Here is a 26,704-nt window from a genome sequence, read left to right on the forward strand (position 1 = left end):
GTGCAATAATTATGAGATTAAATGACTGCTATATGTTTGTAAATCACAAACTGTAAATACATAGTATTTGCAAGGGTTTGCTAGATGTCAAATTAATGGTGAACACACATTCTTAACCACCTGATTCAGGAGGAGCTGTTTGGCTCCAGTTTGGAGCCCCTCTGCTTTCATCTCTGTTTATAGTGCTTCCCAAAGAGAATTTATTATCACCTCCAGATTGAAACAGACCACGATTCTGAGTAAAACTCTTTCAGTCTTAGCATGTTGCCTGCTTTACCTATTCCTGTTGCATGGCATATGTGTTTTAAAAAAGGAATTAATAAATAACACACTTAGAATTATAAAAGGAGTTGAATATTCTGTTTTTTACTGAAAGTAAGTCTTGAGGTTAAACCCTAATTTAGATGATATATTTGCATATGTTTAGGGAAGTGTGTGTGTGTGTGTGTGTGTGTGTATTCTCTTATTTATTTATTCATTCATTTATTAATTATATTGATTCTTGGAAGAGAAATCAGAAAAATATATAGATTATGCCAAATTCTAGAGGTTGCATGATAAAATAATGAATGCAACCTTTTACAACCTGAGAAACCAGCAATTTCCTTTCATGTTCAAAGATAATGGATAGTTCCATGCGAAAGAGAGAGAGCCTTTTGTCCTGTGGCCTCTGTTTGATACTATTTGCTGCAGTAAAGAAATGTGGTCACTTCACACCTAATCTTTGTCCCCATGTAATCATTACAACACAGGGGTATTTTTTGGTTTTTTTTTTTCATCAAAATACTCTTGAGAGAGTTTATAGTTAAATGCATCTAGCTTTCCAGTTTCTGGGTTTCTCAAGCAATATGTGTGAATCTCCATGGTGTAGAAAAGCTTATTTTATTACTTCAGAATCTGAGTATCCTAAATAATGAGACTTCACTTCAGTGAAATCCCACATTTTTCTTTAGTCCACATCCTACCTGACCCACTCCTTTGTTTTTGTTTTTTTTAAAATATGTATTTATTTGTTGGGTTGTGCTGGGTCTTAGTTGTGGCAGGCAGGCTCAATAGTTGTGGCATGCATGTGGGGTCTAGTTCCCTGACCAGGGATCGAACCTGGGCCCGCTGCATTGGGAACGTGGAGTCTTATCCACTGTGCCACCGGGGAAGTCCCTTCTCCTTTGTTTGATAACTCCCTTCTCATTTTATGTGTGTGAATTGGTATTTTGTTGATTTTCCACACAGTCGGCTCTTTCTCCGTTGTCTTAACTGGCTGTATCTTATGATTGTACGAGCCGGGCTCACTGTTTTTCCCTCTCACTCCTTCATAGATGTGACTCAGTTCCCCATATATGGAAACCTCTTGGGAGCCTACGTAGCATGCTCTTGGGCCCAGATATCTGGCTGCCTCTGGTGTAAGTCCATGTGGCTTTTTTTTTTTTTGTGGTACGCGGGCCTCTCACTGTTGTGGCCTCTCCCGCTGCGGAGCACAGGCTCCGGACGCGCCCGCTCAGCGGCCATGGCTCACGGGCCCAGCCGCTCCGCGGCATGTGGGATCCTCCCAGACCGGGGCACGAACCCGTGTCCCCTGCATCGGCAGGTGGACTCTCAACCACTGCGCCACCAGGGAAGCCCCATGTGGCATTTTGACTTGTCCAAAAGCAAATGTCTCCTTCTCTCCCAAAGATGCCCCCTTCCCAGCTGCCCCATTTTTGAAGTCATAAAATAGGTCCCCACTATTACTGTTTCTTTTAGTGCCCCATGCATACCTTCCTCAGCCTTTCTCCCAGTCTCTCATGCCTGCCCAGGTGTTCACTTGTTTAGTGCCTGTTTCCAATACTACCCTGCAAGCTCCAAGGTGGCGTTGGTCATGCTGCGTTATTTTCCACTCTCTCTCCAGCTCCCAGCTGGTGCTTTTCACATAATGGGCATGCCATAAATGCTAATTTGGGTTAGTAAACAAATAAATAAATACATGTGCTTCCATTTTTATGTTTGTATCCCTGGGCCAAAACTTGATGCATTTTTCTGTCTTTTTTCATACACTAGATCTGTCAGTTTACTAAATCTTTCTGGGACATACACTCCATGAGGACAGGGATCTTTGTTTTGCTCAGTGGTATGTCCCAGATGCCTAGAATGGTGCCTGGCATGTAGTTGAGCCAAGCTGAGCATTTACTATGTTGTAGAAATGGTTCTGGATGTTTTACATGTATTAATTTATTTCATCTTCATAACAAGCCTAGAAGGGTGGGTAGCTACTGTTAGTGTGCCTATTTTACAAGAAACCAAGGCATGGAGATTAAGTCATTGTCCAGCGTCACACAGCTGCTAAGTGGTAGAGCCAGGATGTGACCACACGTCTCCTGAGTCTGTGCTCTTAACTACTAAGTAGTCTGCTGTGATACCACCTAGTGATGGTGTGTTTGCTCTGTGTGGACCCGTCACTGAAACTCTACATTCACTCCATGCTGTGTAGGTACTCTTTCAGATGAAGAAGCAGAGGCTGGTTTGGAGAGGATTAAAAAGAATTACCCAGGGTGGGACCCAGGTTCTGAGTAGCAGGGACAGGATGGGAACTCAAGACTGTTTCAGCACAAGCCTGTGTGTCTGTCCTGCCAGACCTGCCAGTCTCTGCGTGGCCCGTGGTTTTGGAAGCAGACTCACATTTAACAGGAACATTTCCCAAGGTTGTCAGATTTTCCTTGTCCGCAGTAGACGTCTGATGCAGCTGTGTATGTTTCTTCCTCAGACAATGATGGCAGCCACCCATTACACTCCAGAACTGAGACGACGCCCTCACCCACGAACAATGGAAATGGACACCCAGAATACATTGCGTACGCGCTTGTCCCTGTGTTCTTCATTATGGGTCTCTTCGGCGTCCTCATCTGCCACCTGCTTAAGAAGAAAGGCTATCGTTGTACAACAGAAGCTGAGCAAGACATGGAAGAAGAAAAGGTTGAAAAGATAGGTAAATAACCTGGATTCTTTTTATGGGAATCTGAGTGCAGACGATTTTTAAATCAGAAACCAGTAATGTATATTTTCCATCTCTATAAGGCAAATGATCCATCTTTTTTTAATATATTGACATTATGTAAATTTAAAGTGTACAACACGTTAATCGGATACATTTGCATATTGTAATATGATTGCCATTGTAGCGATATTTAGCACCTCTATCACAGTACGTAATTGTCATTTCTTTTTAGTGGCGGGAATCATTAAGTTCTAGTCTCTTAGCAGGTTTGATGATTATAATATAATATTGTTGCCTATATTCACTATACTGTGCATTCGATCTCTAGGGCTTATTTACTATTTGTTCTAAGTTTGTACCCTTAAGCAACATCTGCCCTATTGTAACCGAAGGTGGTGTCTGGCTGCTCGCTGCTCAAAAGCCAATAAAGAGGCAACGTTGGTGGTTTATTTTGGGTGCTGGCAACCTGGGGGGAGGGGGAGAGGGTGAATGGACTCCTGTCCAAAGGCTGACTACCCCCCGCCCCCGACAATCAGGGGGCAAAAGAGCTTTCACAGACGAAGGGAGGGAGCTACATGCAGAAACAGCACAGTCAGCTCTGACAGTCATCTTGAAATTGGTCATGTGGTGGTCTGACCAGTGTCATCTTGATTGTTTTTTTGTTTTGTATTTTTATAAATTTATTTATTTTATTCATTTATTTCTGTCTTCCTTGGGTCTTCGTTGCTGTGTGCGGGCTTTCTCTAGTTGGGGCGAGAGGGGGCTACTCTTCGTTGTGGTGTGCAGGCTTCTCATTGCGGTGGCTTCTTTTGTTGGGGAGCACGGGCTCTAGAGCGCAGGCTCAGTAGTTGTGGTGCACGGGCTTAGTTGCTCCGAGGCATGTGGGATTTTCCCAGACCAGGGCTCGAACCCGTGTCCCCTGCATTGGCAGGCGGATTCTTAACCACTGCACCACCAAGGAGGCCCATCTTGATTGTTTTTTTTTTTTTTTTTTTTTGCGGTACACGAGCCTCTCACTGTTGTGGCCTCTCCCGTTGCGGAGCACAGGCTCTGGACGCGCAGGCTCAGCAGCCATGGCTCATGGGCCCAGCCGCTCCGCGGCATGTGGGATCTTCCCGGACCGGGGCACAAACCCGTGTCCCCTGCATCGGCAGGCGGACTCTCAACCACTGCGCCACCAGGGAAGCCCTTGATTGTTTTAAGTGCAGTTAATCTTCAGTTCCAGGGTCAGTTTTTTCCCATTTCCTTGAGGCCAATTCTCAGAATTGTGGCAGCTTATGTCGTGGCTACAGCCTGGTCATCATGCGGTTAACTTCTTCCACCTGGTGGGGCTTTCAGTATCTACAAGACAGCTCGCAGGATACGGCTCAGAATATTATCTACAGCCCTTGAGAAGGAAGTAGAGGTCCTTGCTTTAGCTTGACTTTGCTTAGTGACTATTATTGTCTTGTCCTGCTTGACTGCTTTTCTCTGCTTCTGCATTTTCTCACTTCTCTGATTAAACTTATTCTTTGGCTAAAGTTTTTCCACAGGCAAAAGGCAGATGGGTGTATAGACCACAGGGCCCTGATCCATTTCACTCTCTCCCCATCCCTTATGCCCTGGTAACCACTCTCTATTTTACAACTTTGGCTTTTTTAGTTTCCACATACAAGTGGTAACATACAGTACTTGTCTTTTTCTGTGTGTGATTTATTTCTCTAAGCATAATGTGCTTAAAGTCCATCTGTGTTGTCAAAAATGGCAGGATGTCCTTTCTCATGGCTGAATACTATTCCTTTATATATATATATATATATATATATATATATATATATATATATATCTCACATCTTCTTTATCCATTCATTCCTTGATGGGCAGTTCGGTTTTTTCCATATCTTGGCTATTGTGAATAATTCTGCAATAAACATGGGAGTGCATATAAATCTTCGAGATCCTGTTTTCATTTCCTTTGGGAATGGAGTGACTGGGTCATAGGGTACTTCTATTTTTAATTTTTTGAGGAACCTCCATATTGTTTTCCACAGTGGCTGCACCAGTTTACACTCCCGCCAGCTGTGCAGAAGTGCTCCCTTTTCTCCACATCCTCGCCAACACTTTTACAAAATGATCCATCTTAAAGGCAGATGGTGTGGTGCAGTGTCACTGCAGATTTCACAGGAAGCACACCTAGAGTTATAAACCTTGCTTTCATTTATTAAATACCTACTAAATCATTTACTCTTATTTGCCTTGTGGCCTTGGGCAAGTTATATATGTTATATATGCTGCTATGTATAATTTAACTTAAATTTAATTTCATTAATTTAATACTAATTTAATTAAAATTTTAATTTAAGTGAGAACAGTAATCTCCACCTTGTAAGATTATTGTGAAATTTATAGAGAATATATATTTGGTGTTTGTCACAAATGGCCACTCAGTAAATGTTAACCCTTACTATTATTGAATTAGATTCCAACAAGAACGGTAGGAAAACTGAATACATCTCACCATTTTTGTGCTGCTACTTTTGCTGGGGGAGTTCTATCTTAAATCTACGAGGTTAGAGTCTATGTTTATTAAGTAAGAGGTTGTGCGAACATTGCAGTGAAAATATGGCAAGAGCTGGTGCCTTCGTATTGACTTCAGACCGTCTCAGCTTTTCCTCTTAATGTGGAGTTGCTAGATTATGTTTGGAAAACGCTGAGAGATGAAGTCCTGTTTTCTCCACAGATGTACTTTCCAACCACCCTTTAGGGCCTTGGGAGTAGTAGGTAACTCTCCTTATCCCTTTCAGCCTCTCAAAGGACAGTTTTTGCAAAAAGGTGACATTTGGAGTAGGTCAGCCTTCAAGCCGGCCCCAAGGGCAGAGTGCGGGAGCTTCTTCATTCCTTGCCAGCTTGCCGCCCTGTTGGTTTTTCCCACCCCCACTGACCTTTGAGCCAGAGAGAGAGCACGGTTGCAGGATGAGTCATGTGTGAGCTTATGAGCAAACCAAGGCTGAGTGTTTGTCAACAGAAGGCGGGCCCTCCCCCTCCTCCTTCCTAGATGCTCTGTAGGTCGGCTTAGCCATTAGCATGTGCACTGTGCAACCAAACGTGCGTATTCACGAGAGGAAGCAGCTTGGATGGAGAAGACCATTTTCCAGATACACGGGTAGGACACCACACACCTTGATTCATTCTTTGTGAGCTAGGTCAACCCTCCCTCTTCCTTCTTGTGTTATGGAAGCAAATTATAAGGATCAGTTTCAGAGTGAAGATTTGATTTTTTTTTTTCCAAGGACAATCCCACGTGCAGAGTCTCTCAAAGTAAACTGAATTTGTAGGTAATTAACTGCGACCAACATTTAGATCATTTGGAAGTACATTTAAAAGAAGCGTCTTGTAAAAACACAGACGAATAATTACCCAATTTTTTTTTTTTTTTTTGCGGTACACGGGCCTCTCACTGTTGTGGCCTCTCCCGTTGTGGAGCACAGGCTGCAGACGTGCAGGCTCAGCGGCCATGGCTCACGGGCCTAGCCGCTCTGCGGCATGTGGGATCCTCCCGGACCGGGACGTGAACCCAGATCCCCTGCATCGGCAGGCGGACTCTCAACCACTGCGCCACCAGGGAAGCCCAATAATTACCCAATTTAAGAAATGAATTAATTTTCTAAATTTATATAGTACATCTGCAATTAAAATAAAATCCGAGAAGTTTTTCTTTTAACTGTCTTTTTTCTTTCCATTTCCCTTAAGGCTTTAACAAAACGATGAGAGAGAAATAATAGTTGTAATGACTGATATAGATACATGGAATTATTGTCTTGGAAACTGAGTGTGTGTTTGGACTTGAGATCGATGGACGACTCTGATACTTTTTATGCCTCTTATGCCAGGGAAGTCACTATGTGCTTTCAGTCAGGCAGCTTGGGGTTGAAGGAAGAAAGCAGAGCTCTTAGCACTATGGGGATCAGCTAAACTTTCTGGACACTGTTCAGAGAGGTCTTGGGCTCTAAGACTGCACGTCTCGTTGACCTGATGCAAGTGACCAATTGTAACCTGTCCTCCCCTCCCCTTTGTCTTTCAGAGTTGAACGACAGTGTAAATGAAAATAGTGACACCGTTGGGCAGATTGTCCACTACATCATGAAAAATGAAGGTATGGTTGTTTTAGTGTCCAGAACAATTCAGTATTCATATGTTTTATTAAAAACCTGCTTCAAAGAGTCATGATTTGTATGGATTGTCCTGTCAATGTTTCTGAAGTTATTGACACCTTTTACCTAAGCTCACAAATAGCTCAGCTTCCAGCATTATCTGACCAGGAGAGTTTCACAGAAGTGTTTTCCAAGAGTCAGTCATTGTAGAGTCAGCCCCGGAGGCTTACCTTTTAATCCTGGCCTCACCTCGATTTGGGGAAAGTCATATTACATCATGGAACCTCACTTTCCTCCTCTAAAATAATATTTACCGCATAGCATTGTTGTGACATATTGCACATAAAGTGCTTGTATAATAAGCACTCGAATATTATCTATTCCTTTTTTTGTGCTTTTAAACATATTGTGGTAAAATACACATAACATAAAATGTACCATTATACCCATTTTAAAATGGACAATTCATTGGCCTTAAGTATGTTCACAATAATGTATAGCCATCACCACTATCTAGTTCCAGAACTTTTTCATCATTGCAAACTCTGTACCCACTAAGCAGTCACTCCCCATTCTCCATCCCCTTTCCCTCCATCCTCTGGCAATCCCTCCTCTGCTTTCTGTCTCCATGGATTTGCCCATTCTGTGATCTATTGTTTTTTTTTTTTTTTTTCTCGGTATGTGGGCCTCTCACTGTTGTGGCCTCTCCCGTTGTGGAGCACAGGCTCCAGACGTGCAGACTCAACAGCCATGGCTCACGGGCCCAGCCGCACCATGGCATGTGGGATCTTCCCAGACCGGGGCACGAACCCGTGTCCCCGGCATCGGCAGGTGGACTCTCAACCACTGTGCCACCAGGGAAGCCCTGTGATCTATTCTTAAGTGTTAAAACTTTTAAAAAGTCTAACCTTTATGGCTTTAAGCACTTTTTTCCCTTCTGAAATGTATTCTAAACCCCCATCTTCCTAAACTAATCAGGATTAGTTTAATCTTGATTAGATAAATCAGGGTCATTGTTTTGAAGGTGATTGCCTCCATAAGATTCCACACCCCGAGTGACTTTTGAGGTGTGTGGCACTCCTACCCATATACCTGTGAACTAAAAATGTCACCTGTCATGTCAGTAAACAAAGGGTGTTGCAGCCATCAAGCCATCACGTTACAGCTGCCCCAGCGATGCACCCTGAGGAGACTCAGGGTGCACAAGATACTGGCCCCAGAGAACTGAGGTGCTTATCAAAGGAATGACTTCAGGGAACCCAGACTCTTTCATCTTCCCATACATAGAAAAGAACTACATTCCTTAACTCGAGATGTCTGGTTTTCTTTAATTAATAGTCATCTTTTGATGTTCTGACTACCTGGTCTTTGTTGCAAAAACCCCTGTATATCCTGGGGTTGCTTCTCCAGAGCACTCCCTCAGAGCTGTCTGAGATGCTGTGTCCCGGCCTTAGGTCCTCAGATTTGTCCACCGAATAAAACATAACCTCTCAACTTTTAGGTCGTGCACTTTTTTCAGTCGACATATCCAGTATCCGCAGATCCCCATACTTTGAATTCTCATGAGAATTTAAAAGAAAATGTTTTCCTTGGGCTCTGTCTGTGCCCTGGTCAGTGCTGACACATGCAGCATGCACTGCTGCACCTGAGCCATTTGTCCAAAAGTAGAAATTCCTCCGTGCTGCTCAGTAAATACCTGCTCTTCCATCCCCAGCCGCTTCCCGGGGATCCTCTGCCCCCATATCCTCACTATCAACTGGAGCACCTGCCTGGCCTGGGCTGCTGGTCAGTTTTTCTGACTTAGAGAAGAAGCAATTTCACATGATTCAGCATACTTTTCATTGTTCTTTACAGAGTGGACTTTATGTATTTGGCATAGATCTAGGTGCATTATGTGCATAATCTAATCCTCAGAATATTCCTCTGGAGTTGATATTATTATACCCATTTTACAGATGAAGAAAGGAAGACTCCAAGTGGTTGGTCACATGGTTAAGGAGCAGCCTGGCCCTACCTGGGTCTCTTTCATCTATACAACATTGCCTTGCCTCTCTTCTACTTTGTAGCTTTCGGTTTCTATAGGGTGGAAAACCAGACAGCCAAACTTAATTATATGGTGTTTAAAATAACAAGACAGCAATCACTTGGATTTGATGTCTATTTTCTAAAGACCTTTGTTCAGGGAACAGTATTTGGGGATGCTATCCTTGAGGACTCAGTGGTGCATATTTTTTTTACATTAAAAAAAGTGGACTTTAATTTGCGTAAGAAATACACAAATACGTTCTTGGCGTAGAAGCTCCAGCCATGACAAAAGTGCACAGGGTAAGTTTGCTCCTGTGCCTTGTGCGTTCAAAACTGCCTTCAGGGCTTTGGGGAGCTTGGAGGCCTTTGGGACCTGGGCTTCTGAGAGCTGGAGCGGTTGCTGAGTTAGTGAGTGCTGCATGAGGGCGTTACTGACAGGTGAACTGGTTGAAATAAGTCAGCTGTGAAAACTTTGCCGGGGGCTGCAGTTCTCGTGTATAACTTCATAGTAGACACTGAGTGCTTGCTATGTGCCAGGCTCATTGTAGGGGCTTTCTGGGAACCCTGTGATTCAGGTACTTCGTTCCCAATTTACAGTTGAGAAACTGAGGCCCACAGCACTTAACTAACTTGCCAATGTCACCCTGCTGCAAGTAGCAGAGCTGAGATTTGAACTCTAGCATCTGACGTCAGAGTCTATACTTACCCACGTGCTGTCACTGCCTCTTTCCTGGTAGCAGGAAAGACGGATGATAAACTTCCTCCTTTCAAAGAGACAACGTATACAGCTGGGGTGTTTTATAGAACTCCTAAACATTAACTCATTAAATTCTCCGAACTACCTTATGAGGTAGATCCTGTTACCACCCCATTTTGCAGATGAAGAAACAGAGGCCCAGAGGGTAAGAAAGTTACCCAAGGTCACACAGCCAGCATATGGCAGGATGGTGCCAGTAGTGGGCCCCTTCTCCTAATTACAGCCGACGAGAATTCTTTGGGTCCCTGGAGCAAGCAGACTATATAATTTCCTCACCTTCCACACTCATAGACTATAGGGCTGTTCTTTTCTTTTTTAATTATGTCCTTTTCCTTTCAGAAAGTAGCCTTTTGGTTTCTGCTGCCTTGATTACCAGTAGGTATGTTGGAATAGTACCAAGGCACTGATTTCATTCTTTTTCCTCTGCTCCCCAGTTCTTTCCTTTCTTTCTTATTCTTTACCCTCTTCCCTGTCAGGGCCTTCATCTGTCTGCCTGTGATTTCTCCAGTGACCTGTGAGGAAGGCTGGGGGCTCTGATCCTTTGTGTGGCCTTGGTTCTCCTTGGCCACCAGGAGACATCTGATCTCACTGGACACCCCTTTTCCAGCCGTGGCCCTCTCTAGCTTCCAGCCTGTGCCAAAACAGCAGCTGGGGGATTAGATACATACTTGGGTCTCTTACCAGTTGATAACCTAGCTTTTTTAGTTTGCCTTTGAGACTTAAATTCTCTATAGAACAAAATGTATTTTTCTTTTCTTTGTCAATTAACAGACTCTGAACTTAATATCAATTAAGACCTCCCTGTTGAGGTTAATTTAACTATTTAAAAAAATTATCAGCACACTATAACATAATTTTTCTTTAAACATTGAAGAAAAAAGGAATAAAATTGAGTACAAACCATTACCATTTTTCCATGTTTATTTACGTTTCCTTTGCCTATATTTACATATTTTAAAACATTTGCAGTCATGATATATGACTCATTGGCTTTGCATTTTTAATTTGGCTAATGGGGTAATATTTCACCTGTACTCATGGTGACATTCTTGTTTATGGTTTAAACCTATCATGTCTTGAATGTTGCAAATCAAGTTTTGTTTAGGTAAATATCTCTTGAAAGATGAATTTGTTGGCTGACCTGCAGACTAATTATTTTCCCCCTAATTCCTAATCCTTTCTAAATAGGGCTGAATTGAAGAGCGTTTGGGTGGCCACTGTTTGGAAGTTTGGAAAGTACCTGCAACTCCGTAGCTGAGCTTCTCTGCCAGGCCCTGACACTGTCTGAATATAGCAACAATTCAGAGTATTGTGATTACTCTCCAAGCGCCCTGGTTATGGTTATTCACACTAGGCAGAGAGAGGGATCCCTTGGTGAAATTCTTACCTTGGGGCTCAATTTGTGTGGTGGCAAAAAGGATTCCTTCATAAACTACCATCATTACTGAGTAGATCTCTGAAACTTTCTATAATGGTTATGCAGACATCCTGTGAACTGTTAAACTACTCATCATTTAGATAGAGACTTGGACATTGAGGAGTAGGTCGGGGTAGGTCGGGGTGAAAAGCACCCACCCCAGAGTCAGATAGACCAGGGTTTGTATCTATGTCTGTTTCTAGCTCTGTTTCTAGCTGTGGGACTCTGGCCAGTCAGTTACAGTCTTTAGGCCTCAGTGTCTATCTTTAAAATGGGGATGATAATTCTGCCCACTTTTGGGGAGAATCAAAGATGATAGGGTCTGTTTTTAGCCAGTGACTGGCACATACCAGGATCTTGCCTTGAATGTAAGGGAAAACTTTGAAAAGAGTAATGGTGGGAGAGAAGACAAGGCATTTTTCTTGTCTGATTTTGACTGGTCTATGCATATTATCAGGCAGAAATTCAGGAAAGAAGAGAGGAAGCAGTTTCTGGAAATTACTGCCCACTGGAAAATTTCCCCTGTTCTTGACAGGCTTTACTTGCCCTATAATTGACTCCTCCCATCCTTTGGATGCCTATGAAGGGAAGTATAGTTGGACAGAATGTTGACAGCTGTAGGGGAAACCATCTTTTGCAGCTTTTTGGAGTTACGAGTAATCACAAGGAGGAGAAATATATTCATTAGAACTTAATTGTATTATTGCTCTTTGACAGCCAAATTAAAGCATGTGTTTATGCGCTAATGGTGGTGTTCTGTTAGAGTTTTCTCATCAGAGGAAACCAAAAATGTTCCCAAGGGTTAGTTTACTGAGATTTACTCCCTGGTATAGATTGCAGGGTAGACTAGAGACAAGGATGTATGTGCGTGTGTATGTGTGTGTTGGTCTCACACACCCACCCTCAATGGGTATGAATGATCAAAACTTGAGTCTACTCTTAAAGCATCACTCATAGCAAACAAAGGGGTTGTTTACTATTGTTTCTAAGAAATAAGGGCAAGATACAGGAATACATGAATACATGAGAAACAACACAAGCCCATAAAAACAAGTTTTAGTAATGATTTTAATATATTTTCTTAATCTCTCTGGCAGCATTTTATCATCTGATGTTTCTAACAGAGGTCATCATTTTGATTAATTAATTTTCTCAGGTGACTATTTAAACTTCTGTTTTTGAAAAGCTCATTCTTATAAGTGAATGCTATTAGTGTTATCTTTGTTTTCATACCTTTTTTGTTGCTGTTATTTTTCCCTCTTTTTTTTTTATTAGTTTCTGCTTTATAACAAAGTGAATCAGTCATACATATACATCTGTTCCCTCATCCCTTCCCTCTTGCGTCTCCCTCCCTCCCACCCTCCCTATCCCACCCCTCCAGGCAGTCACAAAGCACCGAGCTGATCTCTATAGTTTTGAAGTTTAGTAAATGATGGCAGAATATAAATCTCAACTGGCAATTTATTGTGTATCCCCTAAACTCTTTATCTGAAAGAAAATTATTGTTCTGAATTCTTAGTATTAGTTAAAGGGAAAATGATTAGACGGTACTTAAATTTGTCTTACAGAGGGTGATGTGCCTTTTTTGTCACGTGGGAAAAGATACTGCTGATCCATTTCAGCACTTTTTTTGTAATGACAAGAGTCTTATTTAGATCAAAACTTGTGTTTGGAAATGCTTTTGTGCATCTTCACAGATAGTCATGAAAGGCAAAGAAAATATTTCTTTTTGAAAAGGATGGTATGCTCCATCAATATGTCTTCAGAAACCCCATACATTTGCAAGGGTTGTGAAGGGGAGAAAATTAGATTGTAGGGGGCAAAACCCCCTTACTATTTTATGTGTAAAACACAGATATGCATATAGTACATAAACGTGTATATCTGCAGTATTATAGTTTCATGGGAGGGTGATTAGGAAAAAAAAGTCAAAAAAAAGGCTTCTGGGTGGAGCAATAATAAAAAAAGTTGAAACACTGGATACATCCTTAGCTATTAGCACTTAAAAGCAGCAGTGTTGAAAATAGAGTTAATTTTCCTCCTCTCGGATGTCATCTGAGATAATAAATGTTGGTGTTAGCTCACATGATAGTGATTTTTTAATTGTTTCATTGTCTCTGGGGAATTTGTTGTGGTTAGTCCTGAGGACAGTGCTTTAAAAATCAATGGGAATGGGTCAGGAGTCGGTCATAACATCTGACCTTGCCAGGAAATACCCAAGAGAAACTTGACCATTCACTTCAGTCTTTTATCCTTAAGACTTGTCACCCTACAAAAGACGAAAAGAACATGTGTATCTGTGCATAGCGGTGGGGTAGGCACCCAAGAAGCTTAGATTCAGTTTGCTTTAGTGGACAGCCTAGGCACCCCCTACAAATTTGGAGTTTTTTTTTTTAAAGTTAACATTGGAAGTCTAATTTAACTGATGGGTGTGACCAACATTTGAAATTTAAAGCTATCTGGCTAGAGTTAAGGTCTTGTATGGTCTGAATGGCCCACCTAGAAAATTAATCCTTTCTCATCCCTGATTCTATGTGGGATAGACTTGATACTACATGGGTATCCAGAATTTAGGGCTAATTCGTTGAGCATGTAAATGTTATTAAAATACAGGTCTCTTGAGACATACATTTTATGACATATTTAGCAAGGTGAGTTAAATTCAGTTTCCTTTGGTTTGAGAAGGGGAGAAAGATATGTCTTCTATGTTATATTGCTAATGACGTGTAGGAAACAAAGCTCTGTAGTAGATCTGCTTTCCTTTGCATAGATTCTGTGTCACTCTCACTAAATTCCTGCATGGTGAAAAGTATTGGCAGATGGTGCTACATCTGGGTTTTTCTTGGGAAAGACCCTCCCTTCTCCAGGGCCCCAGGGCCTCATTTGTGAACTGAAGGAACTCAATTAGGTGTTTTTCCAACAGTTTTTCTGATATGATAATTCTATGATCACTCATCTGATTACATTTTAATTCTTTTTTAAAATTAATTAATTAATTAATTAATTAATTAATTAATTAGTTTTTGGCTGTGTTGGGTCTTTGTTGCTGCAAGCGGGCTTTCTCTAGTTGCGGTGAGCGGGGGCTACTCTTTGTTGTGGTGCGTGGGCTTCTCATTGCTGTGGCTTCTCTTGTGGGGCATGGGCTCTAGGCACGCGAGCTTCAGTAGTTGTGGCACACGGGCTTCAGTAGTTGTGGCTTGCGGGCTCTGGAGTGCAGGCTCAGTAGTTGTGGCGCACAGGCTTAGTTGCTCCGCGGCATGTGGGATCTTCCCAGACCAGGGCTCGAACCCGTGTCCCCTGCATTGGCAGGCGGATTCTTAACCACTGCGCAACCAGGGAACTCCCCCATTTTAATTCTTGACCTTTTTTTTTTCCTTAGCAAATGCTGATGTTTTAAAGGCAATGGTAGCAGATAACAGCCTGTGTGATCCTGAAAGGTGAGTGCTTTTCCCCTGATTTTATGGGGCTTTCGTTTTCAGTTTTCCGCTAGAGCAGGTTTCTGTACTTTGGCACTATTGACATTTGGGCCAGGGAATTCTTTGCTGTGAGGAACTGTCCTGTGCGTTGTAGGACATTTAACAGCATTCCTGGCCTCCCCTTACTGGATGCCATTGTCCCTTTCTCCTGCTGTGTGACATCCCAGAACCAATGCCTCAACACATTGTCAATGTACCCTGGGGGCGAAGTCGCCCCTGGCTGAGAACAGCTGCGTTAGAGAACGGTGACGAGAGGGAGGAGTAGCCCTGGAGCTGGGGACCTGGGTGAGTCTTACCTCCACCACTTCTGGATCCCCTCTTCTCGGGCAAGTTAACCGACCACCCTGAGCTCAAGTTCCATCATCTATAAACTGGAGATAACCACAATACCAACTTAATTGGAATATTATGAGGAATACCGAATACCTCGGGCATCGAAAGACCTCTATGAACAATGATGATTAAACGAAAAACCAGGCTGGTTTGGGGGCACCTGCTAAGTCCTGTTTTTGTATTACCAGTTTTAGGTTATGGTGGTTGAGTATCATAGTCCTTCCTAATTAATTACAGGTAACTGTATTTCTATGTAATTTTTCATGCTTCATGGAGCATTTATTGAGTGCCTGCTGTGTGTTGGGCATGATGCTGGAGCCGGGCCTTCACAGATCCTTGCCATGGAGGACAAAGTCTAGTGGGGGGTGGAGACAAGAAGCAGGGGCTGCTTGTAGGCAGAGAAAGTCCAGGACAAAAGGCCCGGGAGAGTGAAAGTGTGGGATGCCTCCAGTAAGGTTCAGTCTGGGGTGGCCCGAGTACATGCTATGGACAGAAGCAAGAAGGGCCAGGAAGGCAAGTTGGGTTTGAGTGACATGGCAAGGAGTTTGGACCTTTTCCTGCTTACTCTGTGGGTGGTACACCCAGCATGTCTTAGCTATTTCATACATGTTTGTCAAACTGGCCACATTAGATCTGCATTTTAGCGAGGTGACTTAGTGCCGGAAGGCCAGTGGAAGTAGCTCTGGTGGTGTAGTTTATAGAGACATACGAGCTGTGGTTTCTGCCACACTCCAGCCCTGACCACAGACTCCTTGTGTTAGGACCATGTCACCTCATCGAATCTTTGCCTCACTCATCTTAGGGCATCCTATAGTCCCTGTCATTGGGTTTTGTGCACAGCGTGTACTAGATAAACGTTTGTTGAATGAATGTTGTTGAACTTTCAAATTCAACCTCCTAATATGTGGTGTGAACATTTGTTTGCCTCAGAAAGCTGCGGTTGTGTGTTTTTATTTTAACAAGCTAAAGACCATTCCTAACAAACACCAGGAAACTTTTGGCTCTCTGTGGTGTTTGAGACTATCTCTTCAATCAGGCACTTTTTTGTCTACTTTTGAAGTGGGCAAGTGGGCTGGTTATCAGCAGCATAAAGGCTGGCTTATGCTGTCATGAGACTTCTATATGCCTTTGGGGCTCTCAGCCCAGTCTCAGGAGTCAGGCTCTGCTGTTATGTGCTGCCCTGCCCACCCCACCTATACCAGGTCAGAGGGCTGATTCCTGGTTGGGCTGGCTCTGTCCTGACTTATTTCCTCCTTTCCTAGTGGACCAGAGCCTTGACATGTGTCTTTTGAAAGCAGCCAGCATCTGACCTATATACTTCTGCTTTTTATATTTTGGATGGTATGGCTGGGTTTCTTCCAGGTTATCAGAGTGATCTCCCCTGTTTCTGAAGCACTGTAGCATGATGGTTAAGATCATGGTTTCTAGATTCAGTCTTTCTAGATTTGGATCTCAGCTGTCACTTACTAGCTGTGTGACCTTAGGTAAGTTACTTAACTGCTCTGAGGCTCAGTGTCCTCGTTTTTAAAATGAGGAAACCAATGATACCTACCTCAAAGTTTTGTAAAGATCAATGGAATTAATATATATCAAGTGCGTAGACTGCTAAGTGTTAGCTATTTTTATTATTACTATGATCAACATCTGTCTTGAGAATCACTTTTGATGTCTTGACCTAAAAGCTTTCTTCCTTTGACACAATAGTCAGATTGGATCAAATATTCTATCTTAAGCCATCCGATAATTTGATTGGAATTTAAGTTTTTCTCTTCTCCAGGGCACATATATTTGGGGCATCTCTTTGCTTAGAGATCTAGGAGGAACTTGGGTATGTGTGAGAAATTAGTTTACTTGAAATTAGACTGCATGAAAAGGGAGATCAGCCGTTTGGAAAGAGACCTAATATTTGAAAGACAAACAGTGCATCATCATTAGAAGCAGTTGTTTATTTCCGGCCAGTTAATTCCATACTGGAAGTGATAAATCACATTGTTACTGTTTAAAATGACCTGTCATTGTATAGTCATAAGAGCTGAGTACCTGCTGCCTGAGATCAGTTCACAAAGCCCATTTGTATAATTGGAAGAGGCATTTTTTTCTTTTGATTTAAACCTGCTTTTTATATTGCAGGGGGAGAGAATGCCTTAGCTGGTATTTCTTTTAATAACCAGTTTGACCTTTTCCTTTTTTTTTTTTTCCCCACCTTAGCCCGGTGACCCCTAGCACTCCTGGGAGCCCGCCTGTGAGCCCCGGGCCCTTGTCGCCAGGTGGCACCCCAGGGAAGCACATCTGTGGCCACCATCTGCACACAGTGGGTGGTGCTGTCGAGCGGGACGTGTGTCATCGATGTAGGCACAAGCGATGGCACTTCATAAAACCCACCAACAAGTCCAAAGAGGGCCGCTCAAGGCGCCAAGGAGAAGTTACTGTCCTCTCTGTGGGCAGGTGAGTCCTGGGGGTGCTTTGGGTTTGTGTAACACAGTGGCTGCGCTGTGTGGATTTGTACACCATTAAATGTAGAGTGTGTTCTCCTGAACCTGGCTCAGCTCCTATCTCTGGGCTTCTTTGATGTTTTCTGGTCTGAGTCCTGCATTTTTCCAATAGCAGAAGAATTCTAAGAGGTGGCTATTGCAAGATCAGGTACGACTTGTTTTAATTAAGGTAACAAATTAATTACTTGCTGTATTAGGGTTCTACAGAGAAGCAGACTCAATAAGATATATATATACACACAGACACACATGTAAGAGGAGATTTATTATGGGAATTAGCTCACACGATTATGGAGGCCAAGAAGACAGGAAAGCTGGTGGTAATTCAGTCCAAGTCCAAAGGCCTGAGATCCAGGGGAGCCGATGGTATTAGTCCTGGTCCCAGTCTGAAGGCCTAGAAACCAGGAATGCTCATGTCTTATGGCAAAAGAAGAGGGATGTGTCAGCTCAAGTAAAAAGAGCAAATTCAGTCTCCCTTTGCCTTTTAGTTCTGTTCAGGCCCTCAAGGGATTGGATGATGCCCATTCTCATTGGTGAGGGTGATCTTTACTCAATCTACCAATTCAAATGCTAATCTCTTCTGCAAATGTCCTCACAGACACACCCAGAAATAATGTTTTACCAACTCTCTGGGCAGCCCTTAGCCTGGTCAAGTTGACTCATAAAATTAACCATCACACTTGCTCTAAAAGATAAAGCCCAAATCTCAACTCTTACAGAATGGAAGTTTGTATTTCACTTGTGGAAATCGAAAGATCAGTGGTGGCTCTTCAAGCAGTCACCCAGAGCCCTGGGTCCTTTCCATCTTGTGCCTCTGCTGGATTTGCTAGCAGGAGAAAGTACGCAGAGCATTGTTCACAAGAGGTTTTTCAGGAGATGGGCCTGAAGTGGCACATTTCACTCTTGCTCACATTCCTCTGGCTGGAACTCAATCGGCCACACCTAATGGCCAGGGAGGTAGGTAACGTCGGCCCGGAAGAAGGGAAGAGATGGAGCCTGGTCCACTGCTCTCCAGCCTCTGCCGTGTAAGATCCACGTGGACCCCTGGGACTGCTTGCATTTAGTTCACCTCCTCCTTTCCCAGTCCTAAAGTTCCATTTACCTGTGACCCATATGTGATGTGGAGATCTTGCAGTTCAAGTGATAAACAATTTGACGATACTGTATGCAGAACATTTTTGGTTGATTTTGAGCCTCCTGCAGGAACTGCAAGGCTAATGCTGTATGTGCAAAGGCAGTAGAGAGTAATGGTCGAGAGCATGCCTGCTGGCACCAGACTGGGGAAGCCCTGAGCAAAAGCTGACAGTGTTGCCTACGTGATCCTTCTCTCCTTACTGACAAACTCTGGGAAGAGTAGCCTGGACTCACTGAATCACCCTCATTTGACTCCTGACACCACTACTTACAAACTGTTACTTCCCTCTGTGCCTCAGTTTTCCCCTCTATAAAATGGGGATGACAGTAGCACTCACCTTATCGGGTTGCTGTGAAGACTAAATAAGGTGACTCAGGTAAAGGTCTTAGACCAGTTTTTGGTGCTTATTATATACTCAAGAATTGTTGGCTATTATTATTACTGTTGTTTGAATTCCATTGAGTTTCATCATGTGTTGCACAAGCAACAAGGAGAAGACTCCTTGGCTCTTTGCCACTTACAACAAAACAGTGCAACTCATGACCACACTGTTTTATTCAGAGCAGAGTCATGGGAACTTATGAATGTGGAATGTGGTGAGAACCTGTAACTTGTTTGGACAAAGTGTATTTTGTTTGCTTTAAAAAAAATCTGCTGAAACTTTCAACTCAGATTCAACATGGCTTTTTTAAATGCCCCCAATCCAACTCTCCGTGTTGGAGATAGAATAAATACTATGACTGCCGAGTGATTACAGGCTGCTTTTGACTGCTGAATGATTACAGGCTGCTTTTCAGCAAGTGTTGCTTAAAGAGTCTTAAAGTTTGATCGAATAGGTTTGTGGTGACAACTTTTTCCTGATCCTCCGTTCACTCCTTCAGAGTCTCCTTCCTCTTTCTGGTGCATGAGCTCATTTTGGACAAAGAAGGAGAATTTATTTTAGATGGTTTTGAGGGAAATGAAGACCAAGACTAGAGAGAAACTACTGTGAAAGATTTTAGAGTTTTGATGGTGATGGACGAGAAAAGCAGTCCAACTGAGTACATTTCTTCTCTCTTAATTCTTAAGGAAAATCTCTTTCTTAAATTCCTTAACCCTTAATGAAAACCCAAATTTGCTTCAAAAACAAAAACAAAAATCCCAGACAAAACCCAAGCAGACACAAAAACTCTGCCGCCCGACTGATGCTGATAAATGTGTGTTTGGGGCCCTGTTTATAGAGATAGACCCTCTGCTGGGTGAAATTTGAGAAGACAGTTCCCTAGTGAACATCAGATTTGCAAACTGGTCGGGCTTTTATCCAGCCTTCTGTTGTTAAAACAGCTGATGTTTAAGCCCAGGTCCTTGTTAGAAACCACAGCTCTGAGGCTGTTTCATATTTGAGTACCCGTGTTTCTTACTGCATTTCCCATGCTCTGTAAACTGTGCAGCAGAGTCTGTGATGTGTTGAGTGAACATCAACTGGGAGGTTTGGCAGGGGACAGGGGCCTTGCTGTGTAGGACGGTTCCTTCTGTTGAATATGGTGGTTTTCTTTTCTTTTTATTTTCTTTCTTTTTTTTTTTTTTCTGGTACGTGGGCCTCTCACTGTTGTGGCCTCTCCCGTTGCCGAGCACAGGCTCCGGACGTGCAGGCTCAGCGGCCATGGCTCACGGGCCCAGCCGCTCCACGGTATGTAGGATCTTCCCGGACCGGGGCACAAACCCGTGTCCCCTGCATCGGCAGGCGGACCCTCAACCACTTGCGCCACCAGGGAAGCCCTTCTTTTCCTTTCAAAAAAGTTTTTATTGAAGTATAGTTGATTTACAATGTCGTGTTAATTTCAGGTGTACAACACAGTGATTCAGCTATATATATATTAATATAATATGTATATATTAATATATCTATATATTCTTTTTCGGATTCTTTTCCCTTATAGGTTGTTACAAAATATTGAGTATAGTTCCCTGTGCTATATAGTAGGTTCTTGTTCGTTATCTATTTTATATATAGTTGTGTGTATATGTGAATAGGGTGATTTTCATTGCTGTCCTAACTTTTGGCTGAGTTTGTTTGGGATCCTCCAGGTGGATGATTTTTAGTTCATTCATGATTCTTTTTTTTTTTTTTTTTTTTTTTTTTGCGGTATGCGGGCCTCTCACTGTTGTGGCCTCCCCCGTTGCGGAGCACAGGCTCCGGACGCGCAGGCTCCGGACGCGCAGGCTCAGCGGCCATGGCTCACGGGCCCAGCCGCTCCGCGGCATATGGGATCCTCCCAGACCGGGCACGAACCCGTATCCCCTGCATCGGCAGGCGGACTCTCAACCACTTGCGCCACCAGGGAGGCCCCCATTCATGATTCTTGTTCAGTGGAAAAGCAAAACCCGTCACATCTCCTCTTTCCCCCGCTCAGGTTTAGAGTTACGAAAGTGGAACACAAGTCAAATCAGAAGGAGCGGAGAAGTTTAATGTCAGTTAGTGGGACCGACAGCATCAATGGGGAGGTGTCTATGACACCCGTGAAGAGAGAGCGAAGTGGCACAGAGTAGCAGGTAAGTTGAAGTTGTGGCGACATTGGGGGTGGGTTGTACATGGCAGGGAGAAGGTGCCCAGAGCCTCCCTGGGGTCTGTGGTAATACGGGAGTGACTTGGCAGGGAAATGAGAAGTGCTTTCCTGGATCTGGTAAGGCTGTAGGGGACGGAACACCATCACTTGTCTGCCCAGAGCTTTTTGTGAAGAGCCCATCAACACAGGTGCCTCCAGGGACCTGGCCTGCATGATAATGAGCGGGGAGGATTACTTAGGATGCAGTGTGGAGTGGTGGGGACTGGAGCAAACTAGAAATCACATAACCCATCTGTTAGGGTTTGCATTACCACAAGGCAGGAAGCACTTAGTGTGGCTAGATCTTAGGCAAAAAAGGGTGGAAATCTAGACTTTTTTTTTTTTTTTTTTTGCGGTACGTGGGCCTCTCACTGTTGTGGCTTCTCCCATTGTGGAGCAACAGGCTCCGGACGCGCAGGCTCAGCGACCATGGCTCACAGGCCCAGCCGCTCCGCGGCATGTGGGATCTTCGCGGACTGGGGCACGAACCCGTGTCCCCTGCATCGGCAAGCAGACTCTCAACCACTGTGCCACCAGGGAAGCCCCTACAGGTGAAATCAACAGGTTTTTAAATGTTGGCGGCTTGTTAAAAATCCTTTAAACAACCACGCAGGCCAAATGAAATATAATCTTGTCGTCATTTCTAGGTAAACTGTGATTTGAAAAAGGCTTGAGCAAGCGAAGCAATGCTTTTCTCCTTTGAGTTGGAAACCAGTTTTCTTTGATGTGTCACAGTTCTAAAATACCCCCAGTAGAAGTATTACTCTTTCCACCAAATATTTTGAAGCAATTTAAAAGCAAACGTGAATGCTTCTTGGTTTGGCAGTTTTAACCTTGGGAGATATTACTTTAAAATAAAAAAAGCCTGTGATAATTTGATATTGGCTTAGCCTTCATCTTCTTTGCTTTCTGTTCTGGCTTGAGTCCCATTCATCCCTTTCATGTTACTTATTATATGTAAAAGGATGAGTGTGAGGACTCAGGAGTGACCAGCTCCAAAGTCTCCAATGGAACCGTCAGAGCCTGAATGTTATGGCAGAAGAGGTTCCACTTCCAAAGGGAGGGGGAGGTGGGGTAAGGGGGAGGAGACTAGCCAGGTCCTAGAAGGTACAGGGAAACGGCAAGGTTGAACCTGAGCCTTGGAGTCAGGCTGCCTGGTTCAGGTCCCCGTTCCCCACTCACTAGCCCTGGGACCTGGACAAGGTGCTTGGGCTTTTTTATACCTCACTTTCCTCACTGGGAAATAAAAATGATGCTGCCTGCCTTGAGGGGTGGAATGAGATATCAGGGAAATAACATGGGAAGCCCAGGGCCTGGCAGATAGGAAATGCCCAGTCTACTGATTATTTTAAGTGGCCAGTTTGGTGGAGAAGGGGCTTTTGAGTGAAGCTTCTGATAACCTGCCCAGGCTCAGAGGGGTTGAGGATGATCCAGAAGTCATCTGGAAGAGTTGTGCTCCTGAATTCTGTAAGACGTAGGGGCTCTGATAGCTTTCCAGCACTGGTTCTTGCCCTTTCGCCCTTGGAAGATCTGGCCCCTTCCCCTGAGCTGAGGAACCCAACAGAGGCTTTCTTTAAAGAAGAGACATGGAGCAGAAAAGTCTGTCTTTGGCTTCTCAGCCAGTTACTGGTGCCTTGGGAAGGGAACCAAGAGGAATTTAGGAAAAGGAAGAGGATGGTGAAGATCATAAAAGCAGCTAATGTCAATTCAGCATTCTAGTCTTCTGGGTGTTGTACTGAGATGTATCTCACATGTCCCCATTATAAACATCTCCTAATGGGATGGATACTATTACCCCAGCTTTATAGATGAGGAAACCAGTGCACGGAAAGGGTAAATTACATGTTATGGATCACATAACTGGAAAGAGGAGCTGATTTGAACTGAGGTCTGTGACTCTAAGACCAGCTGCACTCTTCTGCCATCCTGGGGTACTCATGAAGGGGCAGCCCTAGATCCATGAATGAGGAACATCTCCACCAATGATCTGGAACCTGGTGGTCTAATATGGCAGCCACTAGTCACCTGTGGGCTACTTAAATTTAAATTAATTAAAATTAAAAGTTTCATTCTGCAATTGCACTAGTCACATTTCAAGTGTTCAGTAGCCATAGATGACTAGGGTCTGCCAAATACTGTATCTGCACGGGACAGTGCAGATACAGAAAATTTCCATCATTGCAGAAAGTGTTAGCAACAGAGTAGATGGTACTTTAGATGTTAGAATTGGAATACTGAGTGACTTTGGTAAATTAGAGAAACATTTTGATTGAAGTCAGGAGGACTTGCCTTCTGGGACGAGAAGTATGTGGCTATTCAAGTCTGAGGTGAGGAAGGCCCAGCCAGTTTAGCTGCAAAGAAAGAGAAAGCATGAGTTGTAATGACAGTTCTGCATATGAGTCATCAACCTGGCAGTGTGTTGAGAGACGGAGCAGACGGTGGGTAAGAAGACACTGCTTGCCCTCGGGCAGGAGGCGCAAGGTGATCCTGGGCTAGGCTCAGCCAGATTCCAGCCTTGCTAAAGTGCCGTGGCAGGTTTTGGCCACTACTGCCCGGAGAGAGGCACTCAAGATCTGGGAAGGTTAAAAGAATTAGAATTGCTCAGGTAGTTTTCTTGGTCCAAATTCTGTCCTATCTGGATTTGATCCAGTCATCTGAAAATCCTGACCACATCTAACTGGTTTACAACTTGATACTCTCTGCAAAGCACACAATCTTCTTACTGGGATTTTGTGAAAGAGCATTGGATTTGATTAGAAGACCTGGGCTCTCATCATAGCTTCGCCGTTCGGAAATTGTCCTTAACTGCCCTTACTCCAGGTTTCCTTGAATGTGAAATAGGATATTAAATCCATCGATTGAAGGTGAGTGCCAGGAGAGCATCTGGCATGTCATTGGCCTCAGTGGTGCTGTGCCCTCCAAAGGTGCAACGAGCACATGAGTGACCTTAGAAAGGGGACGTGTTTTCCGAGCCTTCAACATAATTGTAATTAATTTTGGAATTAAAAAAATAATTTTTATTATGGAAAATTTCAAACAGACTCAAAATAGATTAATAGTATCACAAATGCCGATGGACTAATTTAATTATAATACGTGCTGCATATTGAGTATCTACTATGTACCAGGCATGCTTTAGAAGGCATATTCCATGTATTAACTGATTTAATCCTCACAACAGCAATAAGTAGGTGCCAGTTTAGGCAGAGAGAGTTGAAGCAACTTGTTTAGATTTACCAGCAAGAATGCGGTAGAGTTTAGAGCCCAACCCAGGCAGTCTGGCTCCTGGAGTCCCAGACTTCACCGCTCAGCCGGGTCCAAGGAAAAACAGGTCCTGTGGTTAGAGCCTGCTGAGGTTGGGACCTGCTGAGTGACGATGTCTGATGAGCCCAACAGAGAATGGACTCTGAGAAAGGAGGGAAGGGAGTATTCACTGACACTCAAAAATATGTATGTACTTATGAAAATTTTTCTTGCTTGGCTTCTTAATATTTCTCATCCTCCAAAAGAGTATTTTTGGGCCATTTAATGTGACTTGATTTTCCAACAAGAGAGATCCTGAAGTTTTTCCTTCTAGGCCCAGAAGATCTCTGGTTCTGAGCTGAATAGGAAGATCTGCACTGGGATGTAACTAATACAATAAGACAGGAGTGTTATATACCGTTTGTACTGTCTAATACAGTTTTTAGAGTTGTGTTTTTTTCCTGAAAAATATTTTTGTTTAAATTTGGATTTTTGGCCAAGCTATTTTACTGGAATGCCTTGTTTTAATATAGAACTGATTCAAATATTCAAATGCAAATGCATATCTACTCATTGGTTAGGTTTCCTTCTTTTAAAAAAAAAAAAATCAGTGGCTGATACCACCAACTAGACCTAGGATTTCTCTCTCTTTCTCCTTCTCTTTAAAAAACAAAATCTGCTGTTTGGCATTCCTTCCCCGCTTTATTATTTCCCCCCTGTTTCCTTTGCCTGAGTTCTTTTTTGTAGCTAGATCTGACTTGCACTCTGCCTGATTTATTTTGGCAATGCAGTTAAAATGGTTTCTTTTTTCCACAGAAAATGTGTTTTGATTTCTTCTTAGAAGAATAAGCTTTTGTTCTTCAAAGTTAAATAAATCAAATTGCTTTCAGCCTCCAAATGCCACTGCCTTGTCTTCTTTATCGTTGGGCTTTTGCTTTTTAAAAATGATGCCATCCTAAGCATTCTCTCGCACATGTTTCTGAAGTATCTACCCGCCTTTCCAGTTTATGGTAGTATCTTATTGAAAACGTTGATTTGGTAAGTTTACAGAAAACATTTTTTATCAAAACAGAAATTCATCATATTAGATATCTCTGTTTTAAATCGTTTTATTATTGAAGCTATTCTATTAATTCTTATTTCAGTCATTTGGCTTAGTGATTAAGAGCTGAGTTTTAAACTGCTTAGGTTTAATTTTAACTGTGCCACTAACTACCGGTTGTTTGCAGCAAGTTACTTAACCTCTCCAAGCCTCAGGTTCTTCATCTTTAAAGTGGTGTAGGGTGTAGTGGTGGATGTAAATGACATAATACATGTGTACAGTTCTTAAATCAGGCTTTGGCACAGAGTTAGTATTCACTAACTCACTATTCACTATTATCAATAATTTCCATCCCATTCTCAGGGGTCCTAGTTAGTTATGAGCCCATTCCTCAAGCATCACTTTTAGATACTGTAACTCCCTTTTTACTTCTTAAGAACATTAGAGCTTTGGAGTCTGATGACATCTCAGAAATAGCTATTTGGCAAGTCCCTTAGGAATTTGGGCCATTTTCTTGTGTGTGTTAAGAGGGCCTTAGAAATAACATGCTCCTCTTACTGGAGGTGGAATCAGAATTAGTAACAAGGCAATTGAAAAGTGTTGCAACTTAAGTTCTTTTTATTATACAGATCAGAGGAGGGGTTATATTAAGAGGTACTGTGGATTGAATTTGCTTCACCTCACCGTGCTACTGCTGGGCTGGGGCTTTGCTCTGGGATAAAAGTCTCCTTTTTGCCAAGACTCATGGATCACGCTCCCTCCCTCCTCAGGACCACAGCCAGGCACAAGGTCAGCTCTCCAGATCTTCGGGGCCTTTTCATTTCCTCCTCTAACAGTGAGGAAAGGCAAGCTTTTCTCCTTTTTGCTTTTGAACTCTGGTGACAGGCAGTGCAGTGATGGTCCAGTGGTGGCCTCCCCTGATGATGTGTTGCTTTATTTGCAGTCCTCTGCATGGCTCATTCTTTTGTTAACGCTCCAGGGAAGGAGAGGATGGTGAGAAACTTTAGGTATCACGAGTTAATTTTTCTCCATAGCTTATACTTTTTTCAGGGCAAAAAACATACATATATATATTTTTTTTAAGCAGAAGGATCACAAATT

General features: G+C 43.1%; 1 protein-coding gene across 1 annotated transcript in view; it reads left to right on the forward strand.

Annotated features, from left to right (window-relative positions):
* Window positions 1–26,704, forward strand: part of RELL1 (RELT like 1) — a 67,769-nt gene that overhangs the window by 32,510 nt on the left and 8,555 nt on the right. Inside the window, exons 2-6 of the mRNA XM_060091551.1 lie at window positions 2,738–2,959; window positions 7,029–7,100; window positions 14,677–14,734; window positions 17,315–17,551; window positions 21,127–21,265. Of these exons, the coding sequence (XP_059947534.1) occupies window positions 2,738–2,959; window positions 7,029–7,100; window positions 14,677–14,734; window positions 17,315–17,551; window positions 21,127–21,262 (725 nt within the window). The 3' untranslated portion in view covers window positions 21,263–21,265. The remainder of the gene's footprint in view (window positions 1–2,737; window positions 2,960–7,028; window positions 7,101–14,676; window positions 14,735–17,314; window positions 17,552–21,126; window positions 21,266–26,704) is intronic.

This window comes from Mesoplodon densirostris, chromosome 1, assembly GCF_025265405.1.
Source record: "Mesoplodon densirostris isolate mMesDen1 chromosome 1, mMesDen1 primary haplotype, whole genome shotgun sequence".
Lineage (NCBI taxonomy): Eukaryota > Metazoa > Chordata > Mammalia > Artiodactyla > Ziphiidae > Mesoplodon > Mesoplodon densirostris.